Source organism: Adiantum capillus-veneris, chromosome 5, assembly GCF_014529385.1.
Source record: "Adiantum capillus-veneris isolate H3 chromosome 5, ASM1452938v2, whole genome shotgun sequence".
Lineage (NCBI taxonomy): Eukaryota > Viridiplantae > Streptophyta > Polypodiopsida > Polypodiales > Pteridaceae > Adiantum > Adiantum capillus-veneris.
The window spans coordinates 99,635,779-99,661,710 of NC_140935.1; the positions used below are offsets into that span (position 1 = coordinate 99,635,779).

Below are 25,932 nucleotides of genomic sequence, written 5' to 3' on the forward strand. Positions count from 1 at the left end.
CTCAATGGGTATTCACTAGCCCATGTCTTCCATACTCACTAATGCTTCACACACAGTTATAATTTTGCTCTGCTGCAAAATGAGGACGATGGTCTGGCGCTATTGTTTAGCGCCGGCGTGTACGAGAAGGGTCCTTCGTTGTGATCTTTTGAGGAACACTGCTATCTTTTCTACTCCGCAGCGAATCCGTCTCTCGCAGCACTCCCCCTCTTTCTCAACCTTTCCCTTGTCAACCCCCTCATCGCCTTCCTTTACTTGCTTTGAAGTAGAAGAGCAGCAAAAGACTGGCCTGAGTATTGCTCACGGTGAGGGCGCTAGTGGGTTTCTCAACACCCACAAAACGGAGGACATTCTGGTTAGAAGCATTGACCCAGAAAATTCTGGAGATGAAGACGAGCATGGACACGATTATGTTGACGTTGGCAGCAAACACGTTCCAGTGCTACTTTCTGAGGTCCTTGCGGCTTTTCAAAGCGTTCAGCTTCATACTTTTGTCGACTGCACCCTCGGGGCTGCTGGACATGCCTCCTCTGTAAGCAGTCTTGCTGATTTGTCTCTGTCAAATTTAATAGTCTCTTGGTAGTGTCGGCTTCTGTCCTGGTTTGAGAGAAAAAGAAGCACAAGAGTAAAAACCAGTCTCTATGCACACATGGAAGCATTTAACTTGTTGTTGTTAGGCTGTGGCATTCCATTTACAAAAATATCTTGTGAGTGTGCCGCAAGTGGGTTTACAAGGTCTAGTGTTGCGGTGACAATCAATTTCAGTATATGCACAACTTGCATAAACTGTCAAATTCAATATGCACAACTTGCATAAACTCAAATTCAATGAAAGGGTTGGACAAATCCATGCTAAGTTTCGATAGCATTGTAGGACAAATGAGCGAAAATTTGAGTTTCAAGTGGAATTTGACACATGTTGCAGTACCCTCTAGGAGGTGGATTAAGAGAATTGCTTGCTAGGGGCTTGTTATTCGACAAGCCAATCATGAAGGTTTTTTCTTCTTCGAGACTTTTAGGTTTCTCATTATCTGTAGAAAACAAGCAATGAGCATAATCATCTAAAAAACAACGTGAATTTTAGATCTTGTTACTTCAAATTAGGTATATGCAAATTTGTGTGGCTAGTTGATTATGGTCAATGTACACCATTTTCTGTGTTTTTTGGTTGATGTTGTTTCACGGAGATCCGATTCTTGAAGAGGATGAACCCGAGATTGTAGACGAGTTTAAGACAAGGAGATGAAGCAGTTTTTCCTGCCTTACTTTCGGTGCGGCCCAAAGAAGCAAGCACGGTAGTCCTTTTTGAAGTTCAAGTATTGCGGCATCCACAAGTAGAGTAGTTTTTTTACAGATGCACTAGAGTTGTTGGCGGACTACACGGAAGCCATGCAGCTCGGTACAAGTACCTCACCTTGCAAAGGGGGAGATGCCACATGTACATAGGGTCATGCACATTTTACCCTATGTACATGTGGACAAGCTAACTCCTATTTCTAGGGTTTAGGATAACCGAGGAAGTGTTCTGGCAGCTTTGTGAGCCTGTACTTAGGACGTGTGTCACCAGGAGGTGTATTTTTCCTGTTGCCTTCTCTAAATATGTACTACATATTTTTATTTATTTTTATTTTTACTTCTTTTCCTCGGAACCTTGAAAAGGTGCAAGTGGACATTGCATGGCCAGTGTGAAACGGCTACGGCCGAACAGGTTTCTCACATTGAGAGTCTAGGTCGGTCAGTCTGGGACTGGTCGGGCCAGTTAGCATTGAAGTTTGATGAGTATGGAAGCCTGTATGGTCACTTACAACTTTATAAGTGAGTGGGAACTAGGGAATTAACTCAAACAGGCAAACTGGACACTTGGTAGAAGGCGAGCAACCTGCAAGACACCTCAGCAAGAGGAGGCGCCCAAATGAGGCTGGGGACTGATTTGACCTTCACAAGTGCAATTACAATGTGTGTGTGAGTAGTGGGTGTAGGTCACTTTAATGCTTCTCCTCTGTCTTATGTAGCGTGATGATTTGCTCTCGTGCATCTCTCTCTCCCCTTTGGCACATATGGTAATGCCCCACTAGTTGGGCTACTCAGATGAATATGTACAATTCTGGGGGTTTATGTGCGTTTGCCAAGGCAAGAGCCTTTTGAACAAGAACCGGATTAACTAACTGCTAATCCCCCACGGGTATGCAGAGTTCCATCGCGGAAGATTGCGAGTTTGGAGAGTTTTCTTGTGTGAAAAGTCGTCCAATTCACAAGGGAACTGTCCCATTGCATGCGGGAGTCCTTGGGACACGTGTAGGCGTGTTCCCTTTGCTAAAAACTATCCGAAACAGAGAATTACAGCCTGTTGTGTTTTTCTGCAGGTTTAGGGTTTTGTTTTTTTGCAGGAAGGGAACACCAAGGGAGCTCCGTGAGAGCCTTGGGATGCGTGTACAGTGTTTTGGACACCAGACAACAGAAAAACAGAGAGCTGAAATTCTGTTACAGCTCACCAGAAAGCTTTTAAATTGCGAGATCTGTCCTAGAGAGGTGATTTTGATCTATAGGGGTTCTGGCGTCGTTATTCTGCTAAAATCAGGTCGGAAACCTGCATTTTCAGCCCTCACCAGGTTTGGACAGCTTTGTGACCTAAGTGTATAGATCATCAACTTCTAATTGAGTAAAGAAATATACCGAAAGGGGTGCTCTCACAAACGGGAGCGCACACGAATAATCAACAAGATGAAAATAAATAATCTTTCAACTAAACAGAGTTGAGGGAAAAGTTAGACACAGTATTTGGGACCAAAAGATGGGCTGGTCCCCCCCCTTAAAGAGAATCCTTTATTAGGGAGAATCTTTTTACAAGCACAAGAACCGGAGAAAACCCCTCCGTATTAATTCTCTGACTCGATGGTCGTTCCTTCCCGTAAGGGAAATTTGAGAGACGAGCTCTCAATCCTTTTTCCGTTTGTACTCGGAGTCGAGACTCTGCAGACAATCTCCGAATTCTGTTCCCAGAACTCCCTAGCGTAGGCCGAAGCCTTCCCGCTTCTCCTTCGTGATGAAGTACCTGCAAAAACACACAAACACGGGACAACAATTCATATGGCGAATCCACAATAGATACCTGCCGCTTTTGCGCGGGAAAAGTGACTTCTGTGCTTCGCAGTCTCGGATCTCTTGCGTCTTCTGGCGATAGAGTCTTTTCTTGCTGGCACTGACAACTCTTCCTTTGTGTGAGGGCATGTGGTGCTTTTATAGCTCCTTGGCCACTGCAGGAATAGTTGAGCAGAGGCTGGCCGCGTAGAGATCGCGGCGTTTTTTTTTGGTCTTTTGTTGCTGTTCTACCCGAAATAGGGAGAGAGAATTCGTTGGCTGGTTTTATTACTTTATTTTCTAAGTGGCTGGCCGACATATTATAATATTGGTCTGAACCTATCCAAAAACTCAATAAAACCTTATAAGTTAAAAACAATGCCTTTCACAACACTTCCTAGGTGTCCCTGGATGCAACCATATGCACAAATGCAATGCAGACATAAATTCCTCGCGGGAAAGCGTCTACTCTTCCCGGAAAACTAGTTAAAATATTTCGTTTTTTAAGAAAAGCTTCTTAGAACCAATCTTTATTCTTGTGCTTGCATCTTTACGCGTATTCCCCTTCCCAGTTTGGGTTTCCTTCCAGACCAACGAGATATTCCCTTTCTGATGCTCCCGTCACCCCATCATGTGACGCAGCAGGAATTTCGTTTCCCGGTCTTTCCTACCGTACTAACGGTAAAACCCCTTCGCGATGCTTAATGTCACCCATCATATGACGCATCAGAGTTTTCCGTCCCTGATGGCTTTTAATAATTCTAGTAGATCTACAGTTCCTAACCTTACTGTAAGGACATGCAGGGCGGTGGCCTTGCCCATAGGATCCATGCCCTTACATTAGTGAAAGGGCGGTGGTAATGCGTGTGCTAGTCTCCACCCAACCGTGCTATCTTATAGCCTCCCCCTAGCGTACACACTGTCCGGCAGTGCCGGTGGCCTTGCCCATAGGACCCATGTCCTTACATTACCCCCTCCTTGGAGAATCGTTTTCGTCCTCGAAAACGAACGTAGGAAAACGTTTCTTAAGTGCGGAGATATTCTCCCATGTAGAACCTTCTTCAGGTCTATCTAGCCATTTTACCAACACCTGTCGTCTGACATTATGTCTGGTGCGAAGCTCATGAGAATCCAAAATCTTTTCAGGCTCATGAGGAATGCTTGGCGGTGCGATAAGGTAAACCAACACACCTGTGTCAATGACATTATCATTCTGTCCTAGCTGTTTTTGTAAACGGCTAACATGAAAAACAGGATGAACTCGTGAGTGCTCTGGAAGAGCTAACTTTTAGGCCACTTGACCTATACGTGGTAAACGGTCCACAATAGCGTGGTGAAAGTTTAGCAACTTTTCCCCTCTTCAGACTTTCTGAATGCTCCGGAACTTTGAGGAAAACCTTGTCTCCTTCTTCGAAAGTAGCAAGACGTCGATGCTCATCTGCGTACTTCTTATATCGATCTTGAGCTTGCTTAACATTCTGTCGAGCAACTCGAAGCATGCCAAAATGGTCTTGGAGAAAATCCTTCGCTTGTTGTATCTTCTCCTTAGCCAACCCCACCGTAACGGGTGATTTAGGTTGAAATCCATACAAAAGCATAAATGGACTAAACCCTGTAGTCACATGCTTTGAACTATTATAAGCAAATTCCAATATAGGTAAGTAGTCTTCCCAATTGGTTTGCTTCTTGCTAACGTACTCTCGTAGCATATCCTCTAGCACTTGATTAATTCTTTCTGTTTGACCATCCGTTTCTGGATGATCAGCCGTACTTAGATTACGTTTAGTTTCCAACTTTTGGAACACAATTCTCCAGAAGTGATTATCGAACTTTCGATGTCTGTCACTAATGATACTAGCTGGAAGACCGTAGAGTTTATATATATGCTCTACAAATAGCCGTGCTAATTCCGGTGTCTTAACCGTTGTCTTAGTGGGAATGAATCGACCCATCTTTGTAAGACGGTCTACAATTACCCAAATGGCATCATGGCCACGAACTACCTACTACAAAATCCATAGAGATACTCTCCCACTTACCTTGTGGAATCTCTAAAGGATGTAAAAGGCCACCTACCTTGAGGCGCTTTGCCTTATTAACTTGGCACTGTTGGCAGTTTAGTACGTACTCTTGAACATCATGATGTAAGCCCGACCAATAAAATTGCCGTCGAACTAAGGCATACGTCTTACGGATACCTGGATGACCAGCACTTGGACTATCGTGACACTCAAATAAGATTTGGCGCCTAGTGTCTGAGTCCTTCGGCACACATACTCTACCTTCGTGGAGTAAGTAGCCATCATCAATGGAAAAATTCTTCCATCGCTTAAGCTCTTCCTGAGTAGGGGTGGAGCTCCGTGTGTTGGAGTTTCTATCTGCGCGTGCATAGACATGTTGATCTGGCTGTTCAGAGACATGTGAGTGTGAGGGATCCCTTTTTAAAACTGCACTCCACACATTAGCATATGATTGATCTTGTGCACACTTGCCACGTAATGACTCCAAAAATCCACTCTTTAGTTTCGTGAAAGCAAGTGAATTAATCTGAGGCATCCGACTTAGTGTATCCGCTACTACATTATATCGCCCCTTGCGATATCGTAGCTTACAATCATAATCTTGAAGGATTTCTGCCCATCTAGCTTTACGGCCCTTCAAGTCTGTTTGAGTAGTAAGCCATTTGATACTCTCATGGTCAAAAACTACTTCAAACTCGGCACCATATAAATTGTGTCGCCACTTTCGTAAAGCGTGAATTATAGCATAGAGCTCTCTCTCATAGACATAATAATTCTGTTGAGCTCTATCTAACTTTTTACTTTCAAAGGCTATAGGTCTTCCCTCCTGGAGAAGTGTCGCACCAATGGCTTTATCACTAGCATCAGTCTCTACCACAAACGGCTTAAGTGGGTCTACGATTGCTAGGATGGGAGCAGTGGCTATAGCTACCTTGAGCTGTTCGAGACTGCGTTTTTGGGCTTCTTCCCAAGAAAAGGTCTTACCTTTTGCTTTAAGTTGATCCGTCATAGGAACAATGATTTTGGCATAGTCACGGATATACTGTCGATAAAATCCAGCCATGCCTAAAAATATTTGAAGCTCCTCAACCTTGTTGGGATGTGTCCATCAAAGAATTATAGCGACATTGTCAGTGTCCATCTTGATGCCAGAATAAGAGATCACATGACCGAGGTAATGTATCTCTGTTTTAAAGAAATCGCACTTGCTTTGCTTAGCATACAGCGCGTGAGCTCGTAGCTGTTCAAACACTAATCGTAAGTGTTCTATATGTTCATCTTCAGTCTTACTGTAAATGAGAATGTCATCAGGAAAAACTACAACAAATTTTCCAAGATAGGGACGTAAGACACTATCCATGAGTGTCATAAATGTAGCTGGAGCATTGGTTAGACCAAAAGGCATAACCAAAAATTCAAAATGCCCGAACCGTGTTCTAAAGGTAGTTTTGGAGATATCTTGCAGTAGGATACGTACTTGGTGGTATCCTAAACGAAGATCTATCTTTGTATAGTATCTTGCCCCGTGGAGCTGATCAAACAACTCATCCACTCGAGGCAGAGGATACTTGTTCTTGATGGTTATCGCATTTAATCCGCGATAATCTACGCACATGCGCATAGTACCATCTTTCTTTTTTACCAATAGAATTGGTGATGCCCAAGGCGAAGTGCAAGGTCTAATGAAACCACGAGCGAGGTAGTCAGGCAACTGACTCTCAACCTCCTTGGCTTCTTTAGCACTCATACGATAAGGTGGTTTACTCACCGGTTTAGTGCCTGGCAAGACGTCTATGCCATGCTGCACATCACGTGTATGGGGTAAACCCGGTGGTAAATCACTTGAGAACACATCACTATACTCCGTGAGTAAGTGAGTCAGCTTTTGCCGTGCAAAAGGAGAAAGTAAACTAGAGTTATGTTGGGAATCGGGATGGAGAATCTTGTAATTCCTGTAATGTTTGTTTTACAACAGTTGCACGTTGCTCTATAGAATTGAGAGCACTTTGCTCGTTAGATTTGTTAACACTTTGTTTATCAGTAGAATTCATTGCACTTTGCATACCATTACTAGAATTCATCGCACTTTGCTCTTGAGAATTCACAGGACTTGGAGACAAGTAGTAACACAAAAAGACTTGCTTTCTGCAAAATAGAAAGCTCGGCTGTATATACAAGAGGTGCAGATGGTATATTTTTCTCACCAAGCAAAAACACATGTTTACCATTGGCCAAAAAGGATAAGGAGTTGTGTTCATAACTAGTGTGCAATGTGTTTCCTAAACCATGCAACCACTCCCGTCTTAAAACTACATCAGCACGGTCCATGTTTATAACTTGGAAGTCAAGGGTCATCGTATGATCTTGAACAATAAGCTCACCCCCTTGAACTACCGTGTCCCATACTTCTTTATCATTCCCAGACATCTTCTCCACCACATACTTGTGAGAGCAGGGAGTCCGTGTAAGCTTCAATTTCTTGATTAGCTTATAGTTCAAGAAGTTATGAGTTGCACCATCATCCACTAAAATACGAACACGTTGTCCGTTAATAGTGCCATGCATGCGAATCAAATCATGGGGACCAAAGGTGGGCTGCCACATTGAAGCAGGCACACAACACTTGTGCTTTTCTTCCATATGAAGAACCTCTACAACACAATATTTATGAGATGAATCTAATGTGAGGCGTTGCACCGTGTGCATGGCCTTTTCTTTGCCTTGCAAAAGAGGACAATCTTTCTTGTTATGTTGGTCCGAAAGACATCTAAAACACAAATTGTGTTTCTTTGCACGCTCAAAATCAGCAGTGCTGAGAGACCCACGCGGAGTATCTCGTGATTGCTTAGGCTTCTTAGCCTCTTGTGGGCGTGGAGAGGTAGATTGTCTCTTATTCCTCCTGGAACGTGTGGGAGATTTACCTCGCCATTGGCTCTTAGCCACATTGCTCTTAGCAAAAGTATTCTTAGAGTAGGGAACATTTCCTTTCCTCTCTTGGTCATCATCATATCTTTGCGCATGACTAATGGCTTCTTCCAAAGTTTTTGGATGTTGGGTCTTGATATGAAGACGGTAGTCTTTGTCAAGACCCCTATTAAAACCCCGTATCTTTTGGAATTCATCTAGACCTTCTAGTTTTAATATGATTTCCCAATACTTCGAAAGGTACTGTGTGAGAGAGAGGCCAGACATGCGGCATGCATCCCATGCTAACCAATTCTTATCTTCTTCATTGGAGTTCAAAAACTCTTTGGAGAAAGAAGCTTGAAACGCAACCCAAGATGGAGGACGAGCATCTATTGGAAATGTCATCCACCACTCATAGGCCTTGCCTTTAAGAGATAGACTTGTTTCCACAGCCGTCTTTATATCCGGGGTGTGTCTCAATCTATGAATATCACTCCATTTGTGTAAGAACGTATTGACCGCATCCTTGTTGCGATCACGCTCTTCCCCGTGAAACTCAAGAATGGTGATATTCTTAAGTAATGCATTGCTACCTTCTGCATCTTTTGCAACACTTGTCTCTTGGACTCCTTGAGTCGTGCGAGCTTGGTTTCCTTGAACCGTGCCACTTGTGGCTCCTTGAGTTGTCTGTGAATTTATAAATTTCACAAGTAACTCTGTAAGATTGGTAACATTTGCATTGAGTGCAGAGAGGTTTCTTTCAAGTACGCTTTGGCGATGTTCCAAAGTCTTGAAAGAAGCCATATCTACAAGCCCATGATCTCCTAGATCATCATCATCATGCATATTAGTGTCAGCAGCACCCGTGGTGCCTTGATTTTGATCTACGTGCTCAAAATCAAACGTGTGTGTAGGTGGGATATCCTCACTGGCCATGGTAAACACACACTAATGCAAAGAGAGGAAAAGAAAACGACAACTTGTACCTTGAGAAATTGAAGTCTTTGTGTTTTTTATGCTCCGCGATTTGCGTTGCATGCGAACCTCGCCTTGCGGGAATTTGAGGGCTTCACTTGTCGTTCGTTGTAAGAACACCTTTGATGATTCTTCACAAAAACTCGTATTTTTGTGAAGGCTTTTCTTTACTTTGAAGCTACCTCCTTGAGGAAAAAAGAATTTTTGGAGGAAAACTTGCCTTCCTCTAAGAAGTGAAAAGGAAGGGTGAAGCTACTTCCTTGAAGTTTGAAGCTTTCCCTTTCCTTTTAGTTTTCCTTTCAACACAAGTAGACTATCTTTCCTTGTTATACACAACAAGGGCCAATAGCTTGATGGTAAAGTGTTGGCCTCTTGCCCTCATGGGGTGGGTTCAACCCTCCTCCATGCAAGCGTTAAACAGGCCTTCCTACGCGCGCAACCAACGAAAGCCTTCGGAGCCTCGGTGCCGTCGAGTTGCCGGTCGAGTTTGCCTTGGTCGCCCGCCTCAGTCGTGCGCTGTGGAGGGCGTGGATGGTCGGCTGTCGTTGTCTGTCCAGCGTTGCTTACACAGAAAACTGTTCCTGCCTTCTTTTTGCTGCACAGCGGAGAGGTCGTTGTCTGCGAAATGTGGGAGAGAAGCAGGGCGTCGCACGCACATGCAAGCCGCTTTTAGCCTCCTCCCAAAAATAGATCTGATAACAGTGAAAGGGCGGTGGTAATGCGTGTACTAGTCTCTACCCAACCGTGCTATCTTATAGCCTCCCCCTAGCGTACACAGTGTCCGGCCGTGCCGGTGGCCTTGCCCATAGGACCCATGTCCTTACAGAGTGTCCCATACCACCCGGCCTCACCTCCTCGAGGTGACCTCACGCACTCCTAGCCTCGCGGGCTAACCACTGGCACTCTGCCAGTGGAGGTCGATAACTGCAAATGAGGCCTTGGTCTCCTTTTTATAATAATGGCCGGCCACACTGGCTGGGTTCACACTACGTCCACCCGGACACTGGACGCCCATCCCGACGGCGTCTGGGCTAGATCCCCTCTCCTATGAGCGGGACATAACACCTTGTAACCTTTAAATAAGTGGGCAGGCCTCCCACTTCTCAGAGCATCTGGACGCAGAGTCTGAGAGTGAGAGCCTCCCACTCACTTGTACTTTGAGTTGCAGATTAATACAAAAAGAAATACCGAAAGGGGGGTCAGTCTTTGGGGCCAATATCTCTAGGCACGGAACTCCGCCGGGCCAATGTCAAATCAATTGTGAACTGAGAAGTGTTTTGAAGTGAATTCTTGTGGTGTCGCGGTAGAATCTCGACTTGGAGTGTCCAAGTTTGTTACAGAAAGAGCTGATTCAACCCAGTTCATCCTTGTTCGTGTGTACTCCTAGTGCAAAAGAAGGATGGTTCATGGCACATGTGCATTGACTATTGCGCCTTGAATAAAAATACCATCAAGAACAGGTTCCCCATATCGAGGATAGATGACATTCTTGATCGGCTTGAGGGAGTGTCATTGTTTACAAGGATAGACCTAAAGAGTGGGTACCATTAGATACGCATTAGGCCAGAAGATGTCCATAAGACTGGGTTCATGACAACAAGTGGTCTCTATGAGTTTCTTGTCATGCCATTTGGTCTCACAAATGCTCCTGCCGCATTTAATAGAATGATGGACATAATTTTAAGACCACATAGAAACTTCGTGGGTACCTTCTTTGATGACATGATTGTCTACTCAAAGTCCGAAGAGGAGCATAGGGATCACTTGACCGCAATTTTCAATGAGCTACGTAAGAACAGGCTACTCATTAATGCGAAGAAGAGTGAACTTTTTTTGGAAGAGATTCACTTCCTTGGGCACATTGTTTCAAAGGATGGGGTACGCATGGATCCCGCTAAAGTGGAAGCAATTAGGTCATGGCCAGACTTGAAGTCTGTACATGACATTCGAAGCTTTCTAGGCTTATGTTCCTACTACAGGGGGTTCATCAGAAATTTTTCTGAGATTGCTTCTCCACTCCATGCACTACAAGGAAAAGAAGTTACTTTTGAGAGGACTACCAAGGAAATTTTAGCCTTCAAACACTTGAAAAAGAAGCTGACTTTAGATCCGGTAATCATTTTGCCAGATCTTTCAAAATCTTTTGTGGTTCAGTGTGATGCATGTGGCCACAGCTTTGGTGCAGTTCTAATGCAGAATGGTTGAGTAGTCGCATATGAGAGAAGAATACTTTTGAAGATTGGAAGGAACTTGCAAGTCTATGAGAAAGAATTGCTGGCAGTAATTCATGCTCTCACTAGGTTGAAACACTATCTGCTAGGGGCTGATTTTGTTGTCCAAACAGACCATCAAACCTTGCGATATTTTCTCACATAAACGAAGTTGTTTGAGAAACACATGCGATGGGCAAACATCTTGTCAATGTTCCATTTTCAGATTATGCATGTGCAAGGGAAAAAGAACGTGGTGGCTGACGTTGACTTACACCACTCTGCTGCTTCACACGTCTAGGCCCCCCACTTTGTTCGGGCGCCCACATATATTTCCATATATCATTTTTCTATTGGGTCGTGGGGATTTTTATCAGGCCTTGCCCTACCTCCCCTTGGGCACTGTAACAGACTTGGACACTCCAAGTCAAGAATCAATTGCGACAGCACCAAATAACCACTTCAAAACAATTCACAGATCACAATAGATTTGCATTGGCCCGGCGGAGTTCCGTGCCTAGAGATATTGGCCTCAAAGACTGGCACCCCTTTCTGTATTTCTTTTTGTATTAATCAGTTCAAAGTACAAGAGAGTGGCTCGGGTTTCACTCTCAGACTCTGCGTCCAGATGCTCTGAGAAGTGAGACCCTCACCACCAATTTAAAGGTTACAAGGGATGCCCCAAAGCAGAGCCCCAAAAGCTTAAAAGCAAAAGCAGATTCTCTCTCTCTCTCTCTCTATCTCAAGAGAGGGCAAACTAAAGCAATTCAACTCTCTATCTCCAAATCCTTGCGTAGCAAAAAGCCAGCAGATTTGCGTCGCTTAAAAAAAACACCAATTTCCTCCCTCCCCCCCCCCCCCCCCCCCCCACCTTCGCGATATTCGGAAATTAGGGTTTCTGGCAGAAAATGGGTTTCTGTCGGTAGCCACGTCATCACTTTGTGACATACCCCCCTCTTGAAAGCATTGTAATCGACCGCGATTATGCCTGCAAAACCGACAAAAGCCATAAACCGTCTTAGCAGACACTGACTGTTAGTACCTACGTACTAGGGACACACATCTAGCCCAAATCGACAGTCACATCACACGACATCACAGGACATCACTAGACATTACAGGACATCCAACATTCATTCGGATCTTAGACCATGATTTATCGGCAATGTAGCTAGCAATCACATCTAGGTCCAATCGGGACCTCATCGATGTCCGATTGACTAACCCCTATTGCAACCATGTCTATTCGAGATCAATCAGACCACAATGCTGCAGTCATTTCGTCTATCAGTTCCTGCACTCAAAAGAAGTCAAGAACAAATTAGTATAATTATCAGGAATTCCATTTCATAAAGTCATCCAACAGAATAGTGTCAGCTCTCAGTATCCATGAAGCTCAAAGAGACATCAGTGACTTTAGTATCAAAATCAAGGCATCTGTTGACAAAGGAGCAGAGTAACTCCCCTCTTGTGCATCCCACTGCACCAGATCTTCGGCCAAGCTGAATTTCGGGTTCCGTTTGGAGTAGACTATGCTAAACCAAAACATCGAGGTAAAGTTTCACAATCCGAGGAGTATCTGCTAGGTCCTCCTCCTCCATCCACTTCGCATCAAATGCAGGATAGTTCTTGAACTTAGCCAAGAACCGCCTTCGGACTTTACCTTTAGTCTTCGTATCCTTATGTGCCAAATCTGTTCAGGAACAAGGATCTCCTCGTTTTCTTCCACTTCGGGTTGCTCATCAGGCTCCCCATCATCAGGCACATCACCCTTAATAGGTTTCAAGAGACTCACATGCAATGCATTGTGAATCCTCCAAGTATATGGCAGTTTCAATCGGAAGGAAACATCATTTATCTTTTCAGTTATCTGGAAAGGTCCGTAGTATCGCATACTAAGCTTTGGAAAAAGCCTCTCCTTTCCCTTTTTCTTTCGTAGGCGTGCCTTCTCAAAACGTAAGAGCATCCAATCATCCTCCTTCAGTTTCAAGTCACGACGATGGCGATCCGCTACCTTTTTCTGTCGTTCTTGAGACTTCTGCAAAGTCTCGCGAACCTTGGCAAAAGTCGTATCCAAATCTTGCGAATATTCATCCGCTTCAAATATCTAATCTTTCGTGCTCAGGAAGGATGGAACCTTCGCAGCACTTTCAACAATCTCAAATGGCGTCTTCCCCGGCGAAGAGTGTATCTTGTTATTGTAGGCAAATTCCACCAAAGGTGTTCTTTTCCCATTGAGTCTTTTGATTCGAGATACAAGACTTCAATAAATCTAAACCACTGAATTGGCAATCTCAGATTGCCCGTCAGTCTGCAAGTGGAACGATGACGAGAACTGCAACCGCGTGCCAATGTTCTCCCAAATTGCCTTCCAAAACAAACTTATAAATCTGGGGTCTCTGTCTGAGACAATCGTCTCAGAGGTGCCATGTAATCGGAAAATCATCGTGATCATTCTGTGTTCTTGGGAGATAAAAAATGGAATCCATTTCAATATTTTCCCAGGGGCGGGTGGGTATGGGTAAAGGCTGTAACAATTCCTGTGCCTTACGCCTGTCAAACTTGACCTTCTGGCATACTGTGCACAAACTCTTCCACATCCTTTTTGAGTCTTGGCCAAAAGAAGTATCTCTCTACCCCCTTCATGATGGTAGCAATGCCGCGGTGACCCGTAAAAGGTGGACAGTGGCATTCAGTCATAACCTTTTCCCTCAACGGCTGTGTAACGCACAACATAGTCTTTCTCATCAAGTAGCCTTCCCGAAGGGAGTATCCAGCTACTGTCTCCCCATCCCGTATCCGTGTGAAAATATCTGCAAAATCTGTATCTGTGGCATATTGATCGACTATATCCTCGAAGCTCCTATGATGTATCGCGGAAATAGCTAGAACCAACGGCTTCCGAGACAAAGCATCTGCCACCACATTCTTCTGTCCCTGCACATGGACAATCTGGAAGTGAAACTGTGACAAGATGTTCGCCCACCGCATCTGCTTTTCCAAAAGCTGCTTCTATGGCAAGAAGTAGCGCAAACTCTGATGATCTGTAAAGACAGTAAAATCCTCTCCGAGTAGGTAATGCTGCCACTGACTAAGAGCATGGATAACCACCAAAAGCTCTTTCTCATAAATCTGTGCTGTCATCTCCGGCCTAGAGAACAATCGGCTCTCGTAAGCAATGACATGGCCTTCTTGCATCAAGACCGCACCCAGACTACGACCATAAGCATCACAAAATACTTCAAATGACTTCTGCAAGTCCGACAAAGTCAAATCTGGTCCTGGAGTCAATTTCTCTTTTAATGTCTGAAAGGGAGTCACCTCTGTGGATCCCCACGAGAAAGGGACTCCTTTCTGTATTAAGATATGCAAAGGGGAAGCAACCTCTGCAAACTTTTGAATGAACTGTCTGTAGTACAAACACAATCCCAAGAAGCTTTCAACTTCATGGACATTCTTCAAATCGGGCCAATCACGGATAGTGTCTATCTTGGCCGGATCCATTTGCACTCCTGTTGAGACAGTGTCCCAAAAAAAATGTATCTCTGAAGCATATGGTCTCTGTGTTCTGCTTCATTCTTGGAGAAAACAATGATATCATCAAAGAAAGTGCCAACAAATAGCCTGTACTCTTGAAAAATCCTATCCATCATCCGGTTAAATGTCGCAGGAGCATTGGTTAAGCCAAAAGGCATCACCAAAAACTCAAATAACCCAAAAGTCGTCCGAAAGGCTGTCTTGTAGACGTCTCCCGGCGCGATTCGGATATGATGATATCCACTCTTCAAGTCAATCTTGCTAAAGCATGAGGATCCCTATAACCTGTCGAGTATATCATCGATCCTAGGAATCGGAAATCTGTTCTTGATGGTAATTTTGTTGAGAGTGCTATAATCGATGCACATTCTTCAAGATCCGTCTTTCTTCAAAATCCAACAACAGTGGAGAGCAATACAGTGAAGTACTATGCTGGACAAGACCCTTTTCCAAGAGGTCTTTCACTGGGTTCATAATCTTTTCATTCTGTACTCGGCTCACACGGTAAGGTGGCCGGTTCGGTGGCGTGCTTCCAGGTATCAGATCAATGGTTTGATCTTCAGGCCCTTTGAAAAGCAATCGGCATGAGTGTGGAGAAAAATCTTGGCGTTCTTTTGATCAGGTCAAAACATATTCAACCTTTATCCATCGTTCAGTTCTCTCCCAAAAGAATGAGTAAGAAGTTGAAGTTCATCAAGTACAATCTCTAAGCCCTTCATTTATCAAAGTCGCTTTCTCGGCTCGGTAGTCAACCACGGCGTAGTTCTTGTGGTACCAAGGGACCCTGAGTAGAACGTCACTCGCGTGCCCTGAACATCCCTGTCATTGCAAACGAAGTTTGCCAATGCTCGGTGTAATGGCAACAGCCCATCCGGGTGCCAATCGAACTACCTCCGCCTGTGGCGTCAGTCTGTCGGGCGTAATGTCCAAATCGAGCCGCCAATTCCAAGTGAAAAGAAGTTGGCCTTGCTCCTTCAAAAGATCTTCCTGATCCTTCACTTTGCCCCAAAAACGGCAAAGTTTGTACTTTCATTCATTAGATTCGGTGCAGGTCCCACGCCATGTGGTACCAGTTCTGCTTTTCTATCTGCCTTTTCTGCCACGTTCCTCAGCTACTCTCGAACTCTCAGGCCTGTGGTCGTCTTTATCATTCAGTTCTTTCTGTGCCTTTTTAGGGTACTTCGCGGAGATATGTCCCTGTTCCCCGCATTTAAAGCACTTCCCCTCTCTGATGAAGCGAGCTCTCTCCTCAGGGTCATGGCCTCATCTGTGGGGTAGGTCAGACTGCCAGAGTGAATGGCAAAGCCCCGCTTCGCATGACTCATCAACTCCTGAATAAAAGCTGACTTCTGTTCCAAGCAGTGATCTCGGATCTCTGTAGGTAGACCCAAGGTGAACCGCTCAATCTGTTCTCTGAACGTGATCATCTTGAATGAAGAGGCGGGTAGAAAAGAGCTCCAGAATCTTTCACAATAAGCATTGATTGTATCTTTCTTGGTCATCCCAAGATGGTTCCAAGCAGCTCGTTGGTTCCAAGCAGCTCGTATATCTCGTTCATATTCTTGCGTCAACCAAGAAGAAATAAAAAGCTTTTTTAAATTTCAGCCATTTAACTAGCGTAGTCTTCTTTAAAAGAAGCGTGGACCACCAAGTACGAGCATTCCCCTTAAGGTAAGAGGTAGCTCTCTGAATCTTGGAGTGCTCTGAATAGCGTCCTTCCGCGAAAGCAATGTCAAACTGCTGTATAAAAGACAAAGCCTTCGAAGCATCTGAGTATCCTGAAAAAGTATCAAACTTGATGGAGTGGCGACCTTCCTTAAACTCTCGGACTTTCTCGCTTTTATCTTCGAGAAAGTCATACTGGTTGGCTTTGTAAAAATTCTTCTTGTTTGCATAAAAGTTTCTGTCATCGGAATCTGAGCTGTCTGTAGACGAGTCCTCAGCAGAACTGTCAGACTCTGGGCGAGATTTAGCTTTCTTTGCCTTTTTCTTGCCCTTTCCGAAGCTTTGTTTCTTGCTTCGCTTTTTACCTTTTCTGTCTTCTTCGCTCGAATCTGAAGAGCTAGAAGAACTGTCAGAAGAAGAAGAAGAAGAACAAGAACTGGGTACTCCTTCAAATTGAACACGCTTCTTCTGTTTCTTTGCCTTGTCGAATGTCGACTGACGACCCAAATATCCCGGGAAGTCAGTGCTTTTCTTCTGCTTTTTGCCGTGCTTTTTGGCTTTCTTTTGCGTGTCAAAAAGCTGAGCAATCTGTGCATCAACCACCTCTTGTAATTCCTTCTCTGAATACTGTTTGTGATCAGAAAGTTTCTTGAGAGCGGGTTTCAGTGGTGGTGTAGTGGTTTTCTGCCACTGTTCATGCACTTCCTGAAAAGAAGTCTCGCTCATATATTTTGCCAATTTCGGATCCTTCGCAAAACTGAGCATCATCTTTGTTGTATCGCCGATCAATTGACGACGCTTCATCTCTCTTTGCTCCGCCTGAGTAGGCCGAGGCGGGCCATACTCTCTGTTAGAATCTTTGTTGTGATCCTTGCCCGCATCTCCAGATGCAGAGGGAGTCGACTGATCCTTCCGTGAAGCCATAGGTGCCGCGGAAAAAAAATTGGGGATCGGATTTCCCGTAGAAGAGAAATCGGCCGTGCTCTGATACCACTGTAACAGACTTGGACACTCCAAGTCAAGAATCAATCGCGACAGCACCAAATAACCACTTCAAAACAATTCACAGATCATAATAGATTTGCACTAGCCTGGCGGAGTTACGTGCCTAGAGATATTGGCCCCAAAGACTAGCGCCCCTTTCGGTATTTCTTTTTGTATTAATCAGTTCAAAGTACAAGAGAGTGGCTTGGGTTTCACTCTCAGACTCTGCGTCCAGATGCTCTAAGAAGTGAGGCCCTCACCACCAATTTAAAGGTTACAAGGGATGCCCAAAAGCAGAGCCTCAAAAGCTTAAACGCAAAAGCAGATTCTATCTCTCTATCTCAAGAGAGGGCAAAATAAAGCAATTCAACTCTCTCTCTATCTCCAAATCCTTGCGTAGCAAAAAGCCAGCAGATTTGCGTCGCTAAAAAAAATCACCAATTTTTTTTTCCACCTCCGCGATTTTTGAAAATTAGGGTTTCTTGCAGAAATTAGGGTTTCTGTTGGTAGCCACGTCATCACTTTGTGACAGGCACCTATTTATGGGGGCAAGGGAGGATAGCCACTTCCACATCTCACATCTCATAGAGAACACACATCTGATTGTATTGGGTCTTCTGCTCATGGTAGTCATGGGGGGCTGATCGCCCCCTCTTCACAATCTTTGGCGTTTGTGTCTTATGTCTCTCTCTCTCTCTCCTCTCTCACGCTTCCGCACAGGCGCACTCTCACATGGAATCAGAGCTCATGCATCACATGGTATAAGTAGCTTAGGCTTTCCATGGCCTGGGACAATGCATCTCTGCATCAGGTTCTCCTCTTAAGATCAACAAAACTAGCGTTTTTATGCAAATTTTGCCAGCATTTTGCAAACAACTAGACGCACAATGAGATCTGCGTTTTTCATCGCGGAGGATTGTACCAGGAGGTGTATTTTTCCTGTTGCCTTCAATAAATAAGCACTAGATATCTTTATTTATTTTTATTTTTACTTGTTTCCCCGGGACCCTTGAAAAGGTGCAAGTGGACATTGCATGGCCAGTGTGAAACGGCTGCGGCGGCTGAATAGGTTTCTCACATCGGGAGTCTGGGTCGGTCAGTTTGGGACTGGTCGGGCCAGTTAGCACTGAATTCTGATGAGTATGGAAGCCTGTGCCCGCTAAACGAAGTCTGGGCCACTCGGAAAGTCACTTACAACTTTATAAGTCAGTGGGAACTAGAGAATTATCTCAAAGGGGCAAACTGGATACTTGGCAGGAGGAGAGCTGCCTGCAGGACACCTCAGCTAGAGGAGGCGCCCAAGAGAGAGAGGGGGCTGATTTTTTTACTCACAAGTGACCTACAGTGTGTGTGTGAGTAGTGGGTGTAGGTCTACAGCTTAAATGGAAAGCTTGCCTTCTCCTTTGTCTCATGTAGCGCGATGACTTGCTCTCGTGCATCTCTCTCCCCTTTGGCACATATGGTAATGCCCCACTAGTTGGGCTACTCAAATGAACATGTACAGTTCTGGGGGTTTATGCGCGTTTGCCAAGGCAAGTGCCTTCTGAACAGGAACCGGATTAGCTAATTGCTAATCCCCCACAGGTACGCACAGTTCCATCGTGAAAGATTGCGAGTTCGGAGAGTTTTCTCGCGTGAAGACTCGTCCAATCCACGGGGGAACTGTCCCATTGCGTGCGGGAGCCCTTGGGACATGCGTAGGCGTGTTCGCTCTAAAAACGATCCGAAAGAGCGAATTACAGCCTGCTGTGTTTTTCTGTAGGTTTAGGGTTTCGCACCTAAACTGCAAGGGAACCCTGGGGGAGCCTCGTGAGAGCCTTGGTATGCGTGTACAGGCTTTTGGGCACCCGGCAGTGAAAAACAGGGAATTACAGCCCGCTGAATTTCTGTGACAGCTCACCAAAAAGCTTTTAGATAGCGAGGGAATCCGTCCTAGATAGGCGTTTTTGACCTACAGGGGTTTTTGTGACATTATGTTGCCAAAATCAGGTCGAAAACCTGCGTTTTCAGCCCTCGCCAGGTTTGGACAGCTTTGTGAAAGCTTCTGCTAAGTGGTCGGATCGTCTACCTTAATTTGAATAAAGAAATACCAAAAGGGCCGCCAGTCTTTGGGGCCTACAGGGTGTCGCTCTCGTGTGCGTAGTGACATTCTAGTCGCTGGACGCAACTGTGTTCTCTTCCCTTCTCAGTGCTCTGTGTAAAGTTAACAGGTAATTGAAATAGTAACCGCCCTCTACGTTGTACAAGCCGGTTACACGGCACTTTTTGGTCAATTTACCAAGTTTGGGAGAACAGAACTCGTAACTGATTCTTTGGAGCAGTTTTGGAGGTTGATAACTCTGATTTTCAGCCATTTCTCTCCATTTTTGAGCTTCCCATGACTTTACCTAGGTCCGAGGGGCTCATTTTCAGCATTGGAAGCATCAGATGCGTGTTTACAGGGCTGTTTTGCTGCGTTTTCAGCGATATGCAGGTTTTGGCAGCCATGGAAATCTTCCCCTTTTTGCATCGATTTGTTCACAGATGCATTACAGGTCAAGGGCAGCAGAGGGGGCGATTTATGCTGGGGGATTCTTCATTGAGAATCTGCCACAAGTTAAGAGCTATGGAGTGCTCCCTTTCCCCCTTATGTACAGTACGGTGCCAGGAGTGATGCCCTGCACGCTACGCACTGCTCTTTCTCTCCCCTACGAGCAGTATGTTATGCCCCACTAGTGGGCTTTTCATTTGACCAATGTACAGTTATGTGGGTTCATGCACGATTGCCGAGGCAAGAGCCACTTGCACAGGTACTGGATTAGCTAGCGGCTAATCCCCCGTAGGTACAAGTGAATTCGGAGAGGTTTCACGTCAGAAATCTCATCCGATTCAAAGGGCAAGTAGCCCTACAGGTGCGGGAGCTCGAGGTCTTGCTACAGATGTGACCGGCACGCGAAACGGAGCCCAAAACAGGGAATTACAGCCTGCTGTGTATTTTTACAGGTTTAGGGTTTCGGCCCTGAACGGACCCTAATACCCCCAAGAGGTTCGGGGACGCGAGGGGACCGTTGTAAAGGTGAACTGACGCATTTTCGGGGCAGAAAACAGAGAATTCAGCGTGTTGCAGATTCTCGCCAAGTTTTGCAAAGTGTCCGGATGCGTCGGGAAAGTCACCTATTGTGTGGGGATAGTGACTGTGAAGCGTCTCAGTATAGTTATGCTGCCGAAATCGGGCCAGAATAGGTGTTTCTTAGCCTAGATTGTGCGGGGCAGCTTGTAGGAGATCACAGGTTTTATTCCCTCTGTTAAAGAATAAAGAAATACCGAAAGGGGCACCAATTTTGGGGCCTACAGGTTGTCGGCGTCTGCTCGGAGCATTCTAGCTTTCGAGCCGTGTGTATACTTAGGTGTTAATCCCCGTTACAGGTTACCTTTGCAAAGTACTCTGTGTGTGTCTAAAGTAAAGAATTTCGGGTGAAAGCCAACGCCTACCGCCCCACGGGCCGGTTTCAAGGATCCCCCTCCACCTGTGTTTTTGCAGATCAGGTCAGTGTTTTTGCATCAAGCTGCTAGCGCTTCACTTCTGGGATCATTTCATCGCCGGAAACCTCCTCTGCTCCATTTGCATTTTTTCAGCCAGATCTGAATTTTTGGGTTTTCAGCCCGAGGGGCAAACAGTGCTCCGAATAATGAATTTGGACCCTTTTGTTGGAGTTCAAGTTATCGGTGTTGGAACCTGTGGACCAGAGTTCAAGGCACATGCATATGGCAAATCAGACGTATCTAAAACGCTATGGATGAGTGCACCAATCCACTGTTGTTGGTTGGATTATGGACAGGATGTGTTCCAAAGCTCATTGTCTGGAAAGTATTTTGAACGTGATGTGTTCACAGTTCACGAATGGGGATTCTTGGACGTAGTGTGGTCTACAATTCAATTTTCTATAAGGCAATCGATGCTCAAGATGACATTCTTCTAAGGTACAAAGTTGAGGATTAGCAAATCCGAGGTGTATCTAGTAGTTTGCATGGTTTAGGGAGAATTTTTCATAAGAAAAGTGTGTGTACCACTTATAAAAGGCATAAGAAGGATCGGTCATAGATATCTACTCGCATCTTGGTAGGTTTGTAAGGTTTTGAGGTGCAATGCTTATAGATTGATACATCATGAACGGCAACATTGTTTGCAAATGCTTTATGCAATTAACAATGAAAGAAAACTCTCAAAATTCATCAGAGTCAATATGTGCTATCGTGTACGTGCTTCTGCCTAATGGATTGCTTCTTGTAACATGGATCTTAAGGGATGGTTTTGGGGAGATTTTTTAAAAAGATGTAAGAGTCATAGCGGTAATTTTATTGGAACAAGCAACAACCAATTGAGTATAGTGTTGTGTGAAGTGTCAGTGTAATGTGTAGCGGAAGTGATTGATGGTGAATGCTTAGGATGAGTGCTCAGTGCATACACAAGGTTCCTTTTACTTCATGAGAGATGTGCAAAGACTAGAGAGAGGAGAGAGAATGATACTATGAGTGAAGGTTCTGTGAGTGATAGAGAGTCCCAAACCCCTCTGCAAGGGCCCCCCTCTCTATTCGCTAGAGAGGTATTGCTTTAGATTTCACAAATGCTGATACAATGGTCCTAGATGTTGAGATGTTGATGGGATCTTGCTGTAGATGCTTGGATCTGCAAGGGTAAGGGCTGAAAACTGAAAACGCTAGGGTAACTGACGGGATCTGCAACTGCGACGAGTCAATGGGCTGATTTGCAGTCGCCGATGGGCTGAAAACTGAAAATGCTGGCTGATCTGAGGGCTGAATCGAAAACGCTGGCAGATCTGCTGTCTTGGGCTGAAAACTGAAAATACTGGTACTCATGGCTGGATCTGCAACGGAACGGCGAGGTTATGGCCGAAAACTGAAAACGCTGGTGTTGATGGGGTATTGTAGGCTGATCTGGTGCAAAAACGTTGAGGGTACTGACTTATGCTTGAGCAAGTGACCCATGAGGTCACTTATATATGGAATTAAACTACAAACCCACGATTTCTTAAAATGTCACTTATTAATATCTAGGCTTGGCACTAATGCAACTATATGGGAACACTCCCCAGTGCCTACACCTAGCAGACAATGGTTGTGACTTATTAATATCTAGGCTTGGTACTAATGCAACTATATGGGAACACTCCCCAGTGCCTACACCTAGCAGACAATGGTTGTGCTCATGTGCAATCAAGGGTATGCAACCACTCAGTGTTTGGGCATGTAGGTCCTACGTAAAAGCTCACAAGGGTGCGAGACACACCTAGGCTGTCCTAAACCCTAGAGATAGGAGTTAGCTTCTCATGCACATAGGGTTAGATGTGCCTGTGATAGTCAGCGTGCCGCTTATTACTTTTGTTCACATGGGTAGGACCATAGGCTCATGTCGGAACCATTTTTCACTTTTTTGTGATGTTTTCACATGTTAGTGAGAGGTGTTTGGAGTTTACACAACCTTTACAGGATTTCACAGCGTGCCAATTAGCTTTTATTTCATCGCCCATGTATTGTATGTCCGCTGTGATATCTTGCACTACATTTTGACTCACAATCACTGTATGCATAGATTTGAAGTTGTAGCCAAGTATATTTACTCTCATACGGTTATATGCAGATAATAGTGACTCATCCAGAGTTGAAAAGTTTCATTGGATTGGATGTTGATCCAGTTGCACAGGCTGAAGCCTCATCCAGACTTCAAGAGGCAATTGAACAGAGAACGAAAGCCTGCACAAATCTGTCTGACCTAAAAGTTAATGTGCTAAAGGCAAACTTCAAAAGTGTGAAGCATGCTTTGCGCCAACTGGGCCTAGAGCATGGAGAAGTGGATGGAGTTCTGATGGATCTTGGCATGTCCTCTATGCAGGTCTTCATCCATTTTTAGATTTGAGGCATGCAATGATCTACAAAGTTTTTGTAAAGGTTAGGTGCCTCCTTGATAAAATAAATAATGAGATGACCTCTTGTGAAAGACACATTGCTGGGTTTTCAGAGTTTGAAGTTTGGTACTAATGGGAATCTGATGTGCAGTTGAATGTCGCCGACAGAGGTTTCAGCTTGCAGCTTGATGGGCCGCTAGATATGCGCATGGACCCAGTGGTAATTTTGCATGATTGCAACTTCTAAATTTGCAAGGACATGGAAGCCAATTGATGACATTCTCTTTCAGGCAAGTACAACAGCAAGCGATATTGTAAATAGCTGGCCCGAGGCTGAGATAGGGAGAATTATAAGGGAATATGGAGAGGAAAGACAATGGAAACGACTAGCAAAGAAAATAAGCGAGGCTCAACATTCAGGAGGCATCCATTCCACCTCTGCCCTCTTGCAACTCATTCAAAAATCATTGCCTACAAGATTTTCTCCAGGTTTTTGATGAATACTAAGCATAAAAAATATTCCGGTGGAATATGTTCTATTCTTCTCTTTTGAACATGTGCAATTGCGACAGGACGGCCTGGCTGGAAGAAAACTGCTGTACGTGTATTCCAAGCTTTGAGGATTGCGGTTAATGATGAATTGTCGTCCCTGGAAGCTGCTTTACCAGATGCATTTGAATGCTTAAAACCAGGAGGGCGTTTAGCAGTCATATCTTTTCATAGCCTTGAAGACAGAATCGTGAAGCAATTTTTCTTGAAGGTTATGGGAGAAACTGTTGTGAGCAAGTCCAACAAGTATAAAGAGTCAAAGTACAACCCATCTATGAATTCAAGCATGGAAAGAGAGGGAGGTGAATTGAGAACGAGGGGGATGAAGGTGCTAGAGGGCACGCACGCTTCAATTTTGACGAAGCGGCCGTTGACAGCAGGTTTAGATGAGGTGAAATCAAACCCCAGGGCCAGAAGTGCCAAGCTAAGGATTCTGGTAAAGAATTGACCTCTGTACTCTGTTATTACCTGAAAGGGGCCTAAAGGCTTAAGTTTTGGGTTCCTGAGCAGATATTTTTATGTTAGTTCTCTTGGTGTGTGTTCCGTCTTTTGTTAACCAGCAGTGCCTTGAGACAGGTAATGAATAACATCACTTTTGATTGTCTGGAGACTGGCATTAAACATGCATTAAAAGTTGATGACTGAAGGCTGGCATTTGTCGTCTTCTGCGGGGATGTGTGCATGAGAGAGAGAGAGAGAGAGAGAGAGAGAGAGAGAGAGAGAATCTTTGGAAGTTTGTGAGAAATTTACCATTGAAAGCATCCATGTCTTGATGTGCCATGACCAAAAGAACTAGTCTGGGTAGTGGCCTTGTAAACAAGAAGAGGTGGCTTGTTGTTTGAGACAAGAAGTGTGTAGTTGTGAGAGAGTGCTTCCATGCCATCTCCCAAACTTCTAGAGAAAGACACGAACATACCATTGCAAGTTTCAAAGGTTACTCTATAGATCATAGTTTGGATGCTACCGTGCAGTGTGCATTTGATGGATGTTGTAGGCGATTGAAGCGTTGGAGCCATCGAGAGGTGATTGTAGCATCTTCACATGTGATTGTTTAAACATATCATCTACATCCAAAAGGACATAGCTCAACCCATGGAACATCTATACACATGGTGCGTTTTTTTCTTGTATGGGTATTTTGAACGTCAGTGCAGTGCCATCGTTATAATCGGATGTGTCATAATCACGAGGGTGGAGTATTGAGCATATCTATGAACTACTACCTTCTTGTAGCTTTTGACAATTGTGCAACTTTTATTGTTGTTTTTTTGCACTCCCTTAGAAAGGGATTTCCTCCTTGCACTCCTCAAACGTTTCTTCACTATATCATACATAATGTTTTGCAAATGTCTAGTCCATTTTCTGAAGTCATCATATATGTCAAGTGTTTTTTTAATTTTAAAATAAAAGGTCTGATTTTTTGGTAAAATTTGATACTTTTTTCAAAATACCTTTAGTCAATCCCTTTACTTTTATACATAGGTGCTTAGTACCGCCCATAATATTACCACAAACTCGATCTTACCAACGGGCCAACCCTTATAGTCTATCAAGCCATTTCCCTCTTGAATAACAGGTCTTGAGTTCAACTCCTTCTCAGCTAGATCTTTAAGGTCTCTTGGGATAGTTTCCTACACGTTAAAACTCTCTCCTTCTCTCTCTCTCTCTCTCTCTCTCTCTCTCTCTCTCTCTCTCTCTCTCTCTCTCTACAAAAAGGAGATCTAAAGATGAATATGTATAGAAGAGTTAATGTCTCTCTCAACTCTTGCAGCATGATCCTTACAGTGATGTTAATAGAAATTTGCAGCACGAATAAACTCATGTCACATTAATTGAGGCAAATACCATAGCCAAAACCTCAACGATGCCATGTTACTAAAATTGATTAAATCCACATCCCCATTCAAGAAAGAAGCCTCCTAGGAATAAGGAATATGACCACTATGATGAGGATGTCACTATTAACCAAAGGGCTAGACTTCTCCATCTATAATTAAGATCTGCCAGATACTACAAAGAATGGTCACTTGCATTACAAATGCCTCTTTGTAACCAAAGAGCCAAACATCATTTGTTTGCAAAAGATGCTTGCTAAGGATTGAG

General features: G+C 44.4%; 1 protein-coding gene across 1 annotated transcript; it reads left to right on the plus strand.

Annotated features, from left to right (window-relative positions):
* Nucleotides 1–24,437, plus strand: LOC147457808 (mraW methylase family protein). Its single transcript, XM_086511703.1, has 5 exons — nucleotides 1–532; nucleotides 23,016–23,267; nucleotides 23,432–23,500; nucleotides 23,571–23,769; nucleotides 23,853–24,437. Exons 1-5 carry the CDS (start codon nucleotides 23–25, stop codon nucleotides 24,275–24,277), a joined length of 1,455 nt encoding a protein of 484 aa, XP_086367829.1. The 5' UTR covers nucleotides 1–22; the 3' UTR covers nucleotides 24,278–24,437.
* Nucleotides 24,438–25,932: the final 1,495 nt, after the last annotated feature.

Coding starts and splice junctions, on each gene's coding strand:
- LOC147457808 (XM_086511703.1), top strand. CDS start 23: ATGTCTTCCATACTCACTAATGCTTCACACACAGTTATAATTTTGCTC. Junction 23,501..23,570: donor ATATGCGCATGGACCCAGTG/GTAATTTTGCAT, acceptor ATTCTCTTTCAG/GCAAGTACAACAGCAAGCGA. Junction 23,770..23,852: donor GCCTACAAGATTTTCTCCAG/GTTTTTGATGAA, acceptor CAATTGCGACAG/GACGGCCTGGCTGGAAGAAA.